The sequence below is a fragment of the Tupaia chinensis genome, unplaced genomic scaffold (genome assembly GCF_000334495.1).
Source record: "Tupaia chinensis unplaced genomic scaffold, TupChi_1.0 Scaffold000014_1, whole genome shotgun sequence".
Classification (NCBI taxonomy): Eukaryota; Metazoa; Chordata; class Mammalia; order Scandentia; family Tupaiidae; genus Tupaia; species Tupaia belangeri.
This window is the reverse complement of record NW_006159444.1, coordinates 1875359-1889152: the sequence shown is the minus strand read 5'-3', so window position 1 is coordinate 1889152 and position 13794 is coordinate 1875359. Positions and strand designations below refer to the sequence as shown.

At 37.0% G+C, this 13794-nt stretch overlaps 1 protein-coding gene across 1 annotated transcript in view; it reads left to right on the top strand.

Moving 5' to 3' along the window:
• SCAF8 (SR-related CTD associated factor 8) overlaps window positions 1-13794 on the top strand; it is a gene marked incomplete at its 5' end in the record, with an annotated part of 100713 nt that overhangs the window by 50846 nt on the left and 36073 nt on the right. Inside the window, 2 exon segments of the mRNA XM_014585860.1 lie at window positions 1655-1699; window positions 11336-11497. Coding sequence (XP_014441346.1) covers window positions 1655-1699; window positions 11336-11497 — 207 coding nt within the window.

Below are 13794 nucleotides of genomic sequence, written 5' to 3'. Positions count from 1 at the left end.
CTGCAGCTCAGTTGGATGTTCTTGTATCTCTTCAGTATTAGGGAATATCTCTTAATAAACATAATTTATGAGACTAACAGTATAAATAGAAGGACAATTAAAGTTCTTTGAATAGAAATCACTAAATATGGTATTGCCATTGAAATCTTAAACTTTATTAAGCACAGATTCTAGATACTTTTTATTAAATTTATAGTTTCCATTTTTATTGCTTAGGTTTAGTCATAGTGCTGTTGTTTTATTTTTTATTTATTTATTTTTTGTGTGTATGTGTGTGTGGTTTTTTTTTTTTTGGAGAGGCTTTTACTATAGGGCATGTGCATTCACCAGAAAGACATAGAAACAGAGAGACAGAAAGTAAGAAATCACCCCCCAGGGGGATGGCCACACCTCAATCCCTTCTCCTCCATTCTCCTCTGAGGATCTTGGGCACGCACGCACATGCGCCTGGTGTGAGTTTAAGCCACCGGATCCAGGACTCAAACCGCGGTTGACTATATGGGAGTTCAGCGACATAGCCATTATGCCAATTGCTGGTCTCTCATAGTGCTGCTCTATGGAACTTAAATCTTTTAAATTTTTTATAATTGGCAGTAGTCCTTCACTAATTTTTTTTTTTTTTGAGAGATTTTCACTGTAGGGCGCGTGTGCTCGCCAGACAGAGAGAGACATAGAGACAGAAAGTGAGAAATCACCCCCCCCAGGGGGGATGGTCACGCTGCAATCTCTTCTCCTCCATTCTCCTCTCGGGATCTTGGGCACGCACGCACATGCGCCCGGCGTGAGTTTTAAGCCACCAGGTCCGGTACACGAACCGCGGTCGACTATGTGGGAGTCCAGCGACATAGCCATTACGCTAACTGCTGGTTCCCCTTCACTAATTTTTGTTATCCATATTCACTTCTCTTCTGCTGCTCACTTTGATTTAGTAGGACACTCTGCATTTCTCTGTCTTATATATAATGTGTACTTAATTTTCCAAGAGAAGCAAAAGGAGATCGTTGAAGTTGAAAAGAATCCCCTTTATGTATGTTTATTAATGTTAATTGTTGATAGTTGATTTTCTGCTCCTGCTCTTTATTTAGCTGACAAAATGATACTGTAGGAAATCTGTACTTCTAGAAGAGAAAATATTTATGAATGTTTTTCACAAGTTTAAAAAAATCTTTTTTAAGTTTATATATTTGTTTCTTCCATGAGAAAGAGATAGGTAGGCAGTCTCTGTCCCCATGCTACTATCCACCACCAGTCTCAGCCAGCCTGGATTGTGAGCTTGCACTCACATGCCTGGGGAGGCCCCTAGGGTATGAACCCGATAGCCCTCCTGTGTGAGCCTAGCTATGCTGCTCCTGCTCCACTGCTTGGCTCTCCCAAGTGTTTTACTGTCAGCTCTTTGTAAAAAGACTAAGATTTATAATCCTTTTATTTTGGTGTGAAGTCAACACACTTTGGACATACCAACCAAAGAATTCCTGATTAGATAAAACAGCTAGTTACTTATGAATGTGTGGGACATGAATGTCTAAAAATTCTTGATTAAAATTTAATGTTTTTATAGGCCTTTTGGGCATAGTTACAGCCCATGGTTAGTTAGGGAATTCTAATCTACTTTGGCTGATTTTTAAAATCGTACTTTACTTTTTTTCTCTTTTAGTTCTATAAACATGTGGTACAGAGTGTTGAGAAATTCATTCAGAAAGTAAGTATATAGTTTTCTATACATCACCAACTGTGCTCTAATCATAGGTGAATGCCTATGGTCTCCTTTAAATCAAATACATGAGTTTTAGTTGTTTTGATGAACTGTTAAAAAAGTGAGCTAGTATTTTATTTTCTAATTAATAAATAAAGTGAGAGTGTTTTTTGTATCATTCTTAAAACAGCTTTGAGATGGATATTTTTGATAGATTTGAATTGTATTCTTACTGAAAATGTGATCCCTTACAAAAATATTGTCTGCATGATTGATTTATAATGGAATTTAAGCTCTCTTGCTGTGCATATTTTTAAGGGAAATTTTCTGTCATTTATAGCTGTATACCTAGAATTCTAGCAGCTCTCCTTTTATATAAGGCCTGGCTGAAATATTGCCTATCACTATTTTTCTTGATTGATTTTATCTGATCCATTGGGACATTAAACATTGCTACATCTTTTTTAAAGTTTATTTATTTATTATTATTTTAATTTGACCAGCAGAGATGGGAGAGAGTGTGAAAACAAGCTGCCACATCTGGGACTTGAACTGTGGCTGATCATGTGAGAGTCCAGTGCCTTTAACCACCACGCCACCTACTGGCCCCAACATTGCTACATATTTATACACTGTAGACATACATTCTCATTTTCCAGTGTAAGCAGAGGGAGATAAAGTTGGAAATGGCCCTTATGTACATTTCTTAATGCTTTTGTAACCAAAATTGAGGTCGCTAGATTATAGTTTTTACCCTCAGCAGGCACTGAATCAGTGCCACACTTGTGGACAGTAGTATGTACGGCTTATACCTTATATTTTGTCATAACAAGAGTCATGACACATTTTTAATAATAATAATAAAAAAACAGAAGAAATACATCATGACTTTTGTGACAATCCACTAAAATGATACTATGGAACATCTGTACTTACTGTAATTGTACTTAGGCTTTGTATTCCATTTTGGTCATGTTCATTTACCTAGATGTAAGCAAAGCCAGTTTGAGATTCAAAAGTACAAGGCATTAAGAATTCAGCAAGGCAGCAATATACGTGTGTGTTTTTAAATGATTGCTAAGGGCACATGCACTCACATGTGCACACGGGAGTGAGCACATAAGCACTCAAGGAAGAGAGAGAAAACACTCCCCGATGAGGTGTGGTTACCACAATCCCTTTGCTGTTTCTCCATCCCATCTGGATTTTGAGTGCACATGAACACTTGCCCTGTGTATTTTCTCAGGTTGCTGGGGCCGGATTCAAACTGTTGTTGGCCATGTGGGATTGGCTCCTTTAACCATTAGACTCCAGAGTCTAATGTGGTTTTTAAACAGTAATAATTGTTTGGAAGAAGGTAACAGAAATCAAAGTGAGGTTACTGTGTCACTTAACTAGCTGGAGAACCTTAAATATTAATAAGTCGGTTAACCTTTATGTGATTCATTTTATTTTCTCTCTCTCTTTTTTTTTTTTGTGGGGGGGAAAAGTCTTGTTTTCTTAATACACAAAATGTTGATAACACATTTTGAGATTAAGTAATGTAAATAACTTGAAGCTAAAACACAAGAGTAAAAGTATGCTATTGGGTAGTAAGTGCTTTTGTTTTTTAAAAAAAACTATTTTCTTGAATGGCTGTACCATTTTATAGTCACTTTGTCACCATAAATAGTCTAAGTAAGGGGGAAATGTGGCTGCCATTTGATAATGTGTCTATGATGCCATGTTTTTTGTTCTGTTTTGTGGTGTTGCTTAATTTGCTGTAGATTGTATGTGCTTGCTGGAGTGAGCCAAACAGAAGGAAAGTGAGAAATCATCCTCTAGGGGGATGGCCATGTTACAGTCCCTTCTCCTCTCAGGATTTTGGGCACACATCTGCATGTACCTAGTGTAATTTTCAAGCTGTCCGATCTGGACCTCAAACTGTGTGGTTGGCCATATGGGATCCAGATGCTTTAACCTTCATGTTACTTGCTGGCCTATGTGATTCCATGTTTTAATTATGAAAGATTTATAGATAGATTGATGAATAATGGTGATAAATGAAAAATCAGTAGAACTGATTTTCTGTGTATCAGGGAAACTGCTTGAAAGAAAACTCTGGCATCTGATCTTTGTCCCAATTAATCTGGCCCTGAATTGGAATATATGTTACTTGTGTTTTTCCTTTATGAGACAGAAGCAAAGCCCAAGGATACAAACAGATAGCAGGAAATTTTATGAGGCAAGTTTTAGAACTTCTGTTTGGATCAACTGTCTTTGGATCAACTGTCCTATGCTTCCTATATTTCCATTATACATAACGTAATCCTCCTTAGTTATCCAGAATCATAAAGGAATTTTTTTTGGAGTCAGAGACCTCATGATTTACTGACTTTTCTGCCATCACTTGCTAACCATTCTGTTGTCATTTACTACTGTGAAATACAAAAAGCTAAAATCCTTGGTTCTTTTCCAAAAATATGTAGTTTAGCCAACTCTTTTTGTCCATATGATATCTTCTGCCTTGTTTCATGAGTATTGCAAACAAATCTGTTAACCAGATTTAGAATAGAATTTAATATTATCACTCAGAAAAATTTATTTTGATACAATCATGATGCTCTGTTTTAGTCATCATGTTCTTTGGCACATTGGCTACTCTTCAGTACTATAAAATCTACAAAAAAAATGTATCTTCCTAGGCCCTGATAACAGTTTGCAGATGAATTATTATTGTGTTTATTTCGAGGTATTTTTTTTTTTTTTCATAGTCTAGCTTCTTCAAATTTCCCCATTGGATTGTTACATCAGTGAGAACAGGGAATGTGACTTCCTCAATTGTCTCTTTTTTTTTTTTAAATTAATTCATGTATTAATTTTAATTTGACCAGAGAGAGAGGGGGGAAAGTGAGAAAACAAGCCACCAGGCCGGGCCTAGGACCATGGTTGTCCATGTGGGAGTCCAGCACCTTAGCCACCACACCACCTGCTGGTCCCCCTCATTGTCTCTTTATAAACTTTGTTGTAGAGCACATGTGATTGCTAGAAAAAGTAAGAGAAAGACAGAGACAGTCAGGAAGTGCCTCCTTCCCCACCTTGGGGATGGCAGCCCCACAATCCCCTTTCCTTCATTCTCCTCTAACTTTTGGGCATGCACACATAAGTGCCCAGCGTGTTTTTTTAGCAGCCAGGTCAGGGACTCAAAATAGTGCAGTTGTCTTTGTGAGATCCAGCCAACTTATTCTCAGCACCACTGACTGGCCTGTCACTTTCAAGTACTTCTTAGTGATTAAAAACTGCTAAATAGGGACCATCATATGGCATAACAGTTACGTTGCTGGATTCCCACGTAGTTGACCACGGTTCTAGGCCTGGACTCGGCAGCTAAAAATTCACGCCAGGTGCACGTGCATGTGTGCCCAAAATCTCCAGAGGAGAATGGGGGAGAAGGGATTGCGGTGTGGCCATCCACCCTGGTAGGTGATAACTTGCTGTCTCTCTGTCTCTATCTTTCCGGGGAGCACATACGCTCTATAGCAAAAATCTCTCTCATAAAAAGAAAAAAAAGCCCCTGCTAAACATTCTAGAAATTACTATAGTGGAGGTTTTGTTTTTTAAGAACTTAGTAGTTTTATGCATGTCATAGGTGGTTGATATTTTGCAGTGTATATGATTTTTCTTTAATGAAGTTAAAGCAGTGAGAAAGGACCACCTCCCTCAATGGGGCATAGTTATCCTGTACTCCCTTCTCTGTTTCTCCCTCCTTTTGGGATTTTGTGCATGCATGTACATGTGCCCAGTGTGCTTTTCAAGCCCCGGGTCTGGGACTTGGTAACTGTAGCTGGCCCCTTAGACAAAGTGTTTCATTTTACTTTTGAATGTTACACAGTGGAATCCTACAGTATGCTTTTCTGTACAGTTCATTAGCATATTTTGTTTAGGATTCAACCCTGTTATGTGTAGCAATATTTGTTACTATTCATTGCTGTATATATTCCATCATGTGAATACATTAGCTTGTTCCATTCTGCTGTTAAAACATTTTGTGTTTATATATTTTCTTTTTAGTTTTTGGAATTCTGAGTAGTACTGCAGGGTATGTTCTTATGTATGTACTTGCTGCAGCATGCATTTGTATAGGAGAATTGCTGGGTTAGAGGGTATTGTCTTCACCTTGCTTAGATTATACTGAATTAGTTTCATATTGGCTATACTATGGGTTGTTGGGAAAGTCATGATGCCTTTTTACATAGAAAAACATGTTATGATTTTCCTGACACTCTAGTAACTTACACTCCCACTAGCAGTGTGTGAGTTTGTGTTGCTTCCCATTTTTGCCAACACTTAAATTTTCCAACCCAGTGAGTGTTAAAGGTTGTTTTAAAAAGACATTAAAATTAAAAAATGACAGTATTAAGTCTTCTTCACTCAAAGGAGTTAAATTATAGCACGCTTCAAACTTGTTTATCAAGTTGGATTTTTGACTCTTAAGAACTCATTATATAGAATGGATTTCTATAGACAAAAGAGCAAAACATTTCCCATTGCCAAAACAAAAGAAATGCTAGTTTTTATTCAGCATTATCATATGTAGTTCAACCTCAGATATTTTACCAAACTATATATTAAATTTGAGTTTGTTTAGCTTTGTTTTATTACGAGCTGAGATGATTTCTTTTTAAGTTTATTGTATTTCTTTCACGAGAGATAGATAACATTGGTAGGTTCTCACTGTGTCACGGTCCTCCCTCCAGCCAGCCAGAATGACTAGTGTGCTGTCGTGTTCAGGTCAACCTAGAAGCTGAACCTGGGGCTTCCATGACTTCATCTGATTGGGGAGCCTTAGATTCTAAACTGTATTAGTCCTGAACTGCATTATTACATAACTATAGCAGTTAATTTGTTTTTAAAATATCACTCCATGTGGAGCGTATAAGACATAGAACCTAGTATAGGTATAATAATAACCTAGTATAATCTGATAAAATATTCAGGTGTCTCCTTAGCAGGCATCTTTGTTTAAATGTGGTAGTAAGTGTCTTTCATTCTGGAAGCATTCTTTCATGTGGAATGTGGCTTAATACTGGAGCCTACTTTATTGACTGGGGAAAAAGCTGTAGTTCAAAATGATGTTTATTATTTGGTTTAATGTAGGAATAAATCTTAGAGTAGTTAACACAGAGTTATTGATCCTTAAGGATCCATGAACAGGTTGTGAAGGTCTGTGGAACATTATACAAAACCTAGATTAGTGTACCTCTTCTAGGAGGCTCCTAAAATGTTTAAAGCCTTTGATAGAGCAATGATACTTTTCAGCAGCAGTGAGTATGCAAGTGGGTCATACATTTTATGTGAAGAAATTTCAAAAAGTTTGTGGAAAACAGTTAAAGAACAAGTTTATTTTGGTGCAGAATTTTTTGAAATTTGTGTGCAGTTTTTTGTATGCATTTTCTATGAACTTTTTGAAGATAACTTTGTGTGATTACCAAAAATACCCAGGAAGGTAGATAACAAAAAAAGAAATATTTACTACTATATATTTGTTTGGGTGGGGTTGAGAGATTTCTAAAATAAGCTGCAAAAGAAAATAATAAAAGTCGTGGTGTAGGAATGGCTTGAGTTTAGTGAGCATTTAAAGCAGATCTTATCACATTTGCTAGTTCCCTGTGACTGTTATTGCTCCTTTTGCATATCTTAAGTATTTTTTGTTTAAGGTAAATATAAAAATTGTTTTTCTGTGGTGTAGTACAAAGGAAGCTTCGTTTATCTGAGAAAAAGCTTATTTGTATTGCAGCTCCCACCTACTGTTAGTACCTAATTTAAGAGCTTGCCCTTGCCCTACAAGCTAGAAATTATGGGGTTTTGTGGCTAGGACCATGTTGGCAGCTCTAAGACCAAGTCTTCTAATGTCCAGGAAAAGAAATACGCCTCAAGCTATGACTGTACCCTGGGACAACCCCCTCTTACATGAAATTACCAGCATCATTCAGTGTTGTGCAGGTGCAACCTACCTGCTGCTGTTTTTACCAGTCTAGCTTTGTTTTCTGAAAATTAGTTCTAACATTTGGTCATTGAAAGTGACAGGACAAATTCTGATACGTACATTATGTAATGTGTGTTTGTGTTTGCAAAGTATGGCCAGCTCACCTACAGACTTCTTGGTCAAACAGTCCTGACTGGAGTGATAGCCTGCAGATGATAGCATGAAAGTCACACATATTTAAGGGAGCAATCTCCTTATTTGTTCTTACCGTTTCTTCCTCAAAAATAGCTGCTTTTCTACAGCACAAGAAATGGCCTATCTTGGGAACCAGCAGTTAGCGTAATGGCTATGTCTCTGGACTCCCCCATAGTCGATAGCGATTTGCATCCCGGACCCAGTAGCTTAAAACTCACGCCGGGCACATGTGCGTGCGTGTCCAAGATCCCGTGAGGAGAATGGAGGAGAAGGGATTGTGGCGTGACCATCCCCCCTGAGGGGTGATTTCTCGCTTTCTGTCTGTCTCTCTCTGTCTGTCTGGCGAGCGCATGCGTCCTATAGCAAAAACCTCCCACCCCCCCCCAAAAAAAAAAAAAAAAGAAATGGCCTATCTTGAACATTTAATCTCGTCTAACTTGAAAAAAAATATTTAAAGGATAAAAATACTTCACGCTTTTGGCGAATCTTATGAATTCTTGTTTTCGGATGGATAGAAATGAAGAGGCCGTTGAAAAAGCACTTAAGATTTCTTTATCTTAATCCTTCACTCAAGTTTCTAGTTGGTGATTTAACCAAGTTTATTAAGTATGAAGTTGTTTAAAATATTAACTCACACTTTAAAAAGGTTTTTGTTTTTGTTTTGCTATTTCAAATGCCTAATTTGGCACAACATGTTGGTGTATAGTATGTCTGGAGAGAACATGGAAGAAGAAATACATTTCCCTTCAGTGTTACGGTTTTACCACCAAAACTGGTGACATATTTTTTAAAAAACTTTGGAATTTTCACAGTAGGCCACAAATGTAAATGTAGTGTGTTTTTTTGATATTACAAGTTTATAATCAGAATTTTTTTCTTTTTAAGAGAGAAATTTTACTGTAGGGTGCATGTGCTCGCCAGAGGGACAGAGGTAGAGAGAAAGTTAGAAATTACCTGAATTATTTAGAGTTCTTAACAACTTTGAAGTGCTATTCAGCCTTACTGTCAATCATTTATAGTAATTCATTATAATAATAATTCACAATGAATTCTATATATTCATTATACACAATGGTTTATATGTATATTTTGTTAATGTGTGTGTATGTATGTATCTATGTATGTATGTCCTGGTTTTTATTCAATTTTAAAAGCTTCCTTTACAAATGTACTTTTTTGCCTGACGAGGTGAGTATTTTTTTGAATTGTTGATAATCAGAAGGTGATATCTTGGCTATATATATGAACTGAAGGACGAAGATACTAGGTTTTATTGAGATTGTGAGGGAACATATTATCTATTTTAGACTTTGAAAAACAGTAACTTTAAAACATTATTTTATTCCCTTCCCCTCAAGACAGGGTCTTGCCTTGTCATGCTCTTCCTCCCTCAGCCTCCCATGTGAAATTAAAAGCCCATGCCACGTTAGGTTGGATCAGGTAGCATGCCTGGGTCTCATGTGGTCTTGTTTTTTTTTTTTTTGGAGAGATTTTTCACTGTAGGGCGCGTGCGCTCGCCAGACAGACAGAGAGACATAGAGACAGAAAGCGAGAAATCACCCCCCAGGGGGGATGGTCATGCCGCAATCCCTTCTCCTCCATTCTCCTCTCGGGATCTTGGGCACGCACGCACATGTGCCTGGCGTGAGTTTTAAGCCACCGGGTCCGGGACATGAACCGCGGTCGACTACGTGGGAGTCCAGCAACATAGCCATTACGCTAACTGCTGGTTCCCTCATGTGGTCTTAACAGTAGAGCACAGCATGTTGGTAGCACACACCATCACTGCTGGACCAGATTATTTAGGTTAAACTTTAATATCCAAATGCCAATATTACCACCTTTTTATAAAATAATTTCAAGAGCTTAGCAACCAGAACCTTAGAGTAAATTCTTGTAGAATTGGTGTTAAAGGTCTCTTTAATAAAGACCTATAGGAAAAAGTTGCTTTTTTTTAAAAAAAGAATTACTTCATTTTATCTTTTTATGATTACTTTTTAATATGCTATAGGACATGTGCACTTAACAGAGAGAAACAGAGAGAATGGGAAAGTGAGAAAGCAGGCCACCAAGTCTGGGACTTGAACCGTGGTTGGCCATGTGGGAGTCCAGTTCTTTAATCACCATGCCACCTGCTGGCCCCCAGGAAAAAGTTCTTAAAATGTGTTTTACGGAAGAAACCAAATGTCATCCCACTCTTTTTTGCAGAGTAAAAGTATTCATTGTCTTGGCTGAGAATCATGTTTAGTAGAAACTTGTATGTTGGAAATGGGTTGAAAAATTCTTTTCTCACTGTCACTCAGTCTTAGGTTCCCAAGAAGAGTCTGTCAAGAATATAATTTTGATTGGGACCAGCAGTTAGCATAATGGCTATGTCGCTGAACTCCCATGTAGTCGACTGCGGTTCGCATCCCGGATCTGGTGGCTTAAAACTCACGCCGGCACGTATGCGTGCATGCCCAAGATCCCAAGAGGAGAACGGAGGAGAAGGGATTGTGGCGTGGCCATCCCCCCTGGGGGTGATTTCTCGCTTTCTGTCTCTCTGTCTCTCTCTGTCTGGCAAGCGCATGTGCCCTATAGCAAAAACCTCTCCCCCCAAAAAAAAGAATATAATTTTGATTTAGTGTCGCATATGATTTCCAGGAAAGGTGAAATACTTAACCTAGTTATACCCCAAAATAGAACCTGCTCTGCAATCATAATTTCATTTTAATCAGCGTATGTATGTGAACTAGGTTTCTTTACGCTTCTAAATGTGAATACAACACTGAAACAGTAAGGTTACTAGTGAAAAGATTGTTCATTATGCTCCTCTAGCTACATGGGCTATAAAAGCCTGTAATAGGGGACTTCTGTTGGGAAACAGTGACCCAGTGGGGTAGCTGAAATATGTTTCATAGAATATAGTCTCAGAATTACAGTGGTTGTGTCTGTCTCTCCTATTATGCGGTATTTGAGGGAAAACGTGAAGTACTGGCTTGAGAGCTTTTAGAATGTTATAATTTGCCATGTGGTACTTGTTTTTTTCATTTATGTAGAAAACCTTTTGTTACATGTTTCTAATACATGTTGCTAATATATTTTCAAGAACACTTCTTTTTTGAATTTGCTTTTTTCCCTGTAGCTTTTCAGAATCACCAAACACATTTTTTTTTTATTAAAGCAATGCCTTATTTATCTTTGTTTTTTTTTTTAATTTAAGTTGAAGCCAGTTCTTCAGTACTCTTTTGCATCCTAGTTACTGGCAGTTGAGATCAATATATAGAGTAGCCAAGGATCCTTGTATTAGTCTTGAAAATGCCATTTTAGAAACTGATTGTGTGGAATAGTCAACATCTGAATATTTATTATATCAGCATGAGAACGTTTTTGTATTTGTATAAGAATTTGTGATGATTTTTCTATCAAGCATTTACCTTTTCATTTCCTTCCTGTTTCCTTTCTTTCTTTCTTTCTTTCTTTTTTTTTTTTTTTTAAATCAGTGTAAACCAGAATACAAGGTACCTGGACTTTATGTTATTGACTCCATTGTGCGACAATCTCGACATCAGTTTGGTCAAGAAAAGGATGTGTTTGCACCCAGATTTAGTAATAACATCATTAGCACTTTCCAGAATTTGTACCGTTGCCCTGGGGATGATAAGGTATGCTGCTTTTCTGCCCCCCCCTCCCCCCGTAAGGTGATATATTACCCTCTTGAATTCTTAAAGTCATTGGCTAAATATATGGTTTTGTGGTATCATTTACTCTTATTCTGAATGCAAATAATTATGTCTGTGTTCCTTCTTAGAGTTTTTAAAATAAAGTGAAAAGATATAATTGATTTTGCTAGTTAATTTATTGATTTGGTTATTCTTAAAGAAATTGGCTATATTAAGCTTTTGCAATTGCTAACACATACAACTAAGTCAGAATTGTTATTTTTCACCTTGAGCCAAAAGTTACCTTTTCATTGCCCATGAAAATCAAATTTTCTAAGTAATTAATAAATGATACCTGCATATAAACGTATTTTATTATGGTAGAATTTTATATGTGCCAGAAATCATACTAGTGGGTCTACTAGATCCAAATATGTAAATATTCTATAGTTAGCAAGTAAAACCAAAACTATGAACTCTGAGGGAGGATAAAAAGGAGTTGTTTATCCTCATTTAAACCCAGAGATGTTAGAAGGCTATTTATTTTAGACACAGATTTGAAAACTTAGATATGCTTTCCTAACAGGATCGAGTCTCATATTTATTAAGTAGAAACAAGTAAGAATAAATGCAGACTAATGGTTGCTTTAAGAAAGAACCACAAAACTTAAATTCTCATGACAGATCTTTCACCTCATATCAATTATGACGAAATAAGTTGTTTATATGTGTAATAACTATGACTTGGTTTTGAATCAGAAAAACATTTGTAATGTATAGATATGGAGCTAAACTTAAATTTGTTATGAGCTGTTCTTAGGTGTACTTCTGGAGACAGATTTTTTATTTTTATCTTAATGTCCCCCCAGCCTCCTACCCAGCCAGAATCATGGTTGTGAACGCGAGCACACTCAGTGTGTGCAGGCTGCCCCGGATTCAAATTTGGGCCTCTCATATCGCTCCTATGTTGGGCAGTGGTTCCCTATTATCTGAACCACCACGACGGGAAACATTTTTGTTTTAAATTACTTTACTACTTTGATAATTCGTATAGGCAAAAGGATTGTTTCTAAATTTGAGTGACCTATTTTAATTGATTCTTAAAGTTGGTAACTTAGAATCCTATCTTAAATAACTAGAAATTTAATACAAACATTTAATAAAGTAACTGTAAATCCTTTTAAAAATTACACTAGTTTTTATGATTTACATTGAACACATCCATCTTGAATTTTAGACTTTACATAGAGTTTTTTTAAAATAATTATTTTAACTATTATTTTTAATTTTCTCTAGGGCACATATGCTTACCAGAGAGAGAGAGAGAGAGAGAGAGAGACAGAGAGAGAGGGGAGGGGGATAGTGAGAAAGCAAGCCATTAGGTCTGGGACATGAACTGAGATTGGCTATGTGGGAGTCCAGCACCTCAACCACCATGCCACCTGCTGTCTCAAGACTTTATAAAGTTTTATGTATTTTATAATAGTGTTTATAGAATAGGGGCTTTTGTTTTTGTTTTGTTTGACCATAGGAGGAGAAATTACATTAATAGTGTAATGTCAGTTATAAATAAGGGACATTATTTATTTGTATGTAGATAAATGGAATGATACTAGGTATTGGCTGACTTTGAAGTACATGATCAATATATTGGAAATGGAAAGGTTTTTATATAAGCAAAAGAATATAGGTACTTTCTAAGTCCTCAAATTTTATAATGGAGAAATAGTCAAATGAGAAGGTATGAACCAGGGACCAGCAGTTGGCGTGATGGCATGTCACCGGACTCCCATGTAGTCGACCGTGGTTCGAGTCCCAGACCTGGTGTGTGGGTGCGTGCCCAAGATCTTGAGAGGAGAATGAAGGAGAAGGGATTGCCATGTATCCATCCCCCCTGGGGGATTATTTCTTGCTTTCTGCACGTGCCCTATAGCAAAAACCTCTCTATAAAAAAAAAAAAAAAAAAAGAGAAAGTATGAACCATTCTTTTTACCTTTTTTATTTATTTATTTATTTTTTTAGTAAGAGATTTTTGCTATAGAGTTGTGTATTTGCCAGAGAGGCAGAAATCGAGAAATCATCCCGTAGGGGTGATAGCCATGCCACAGTCCCTTCTCCTTTCAGGATTTTGGGCATACATGTGTACATGTCCAACAAGTTTCAAGCTGCTGGGTCTGGAACTTGAACCACAATCGGCCATGTGGAAGTCCAGCGATGTAACCATTATGTCCTCTGCTAGTCCCTCTTTTTACTTTTCTTATATTTCATTTGAAATACAAAAATTTGTACATTCTTTTGGT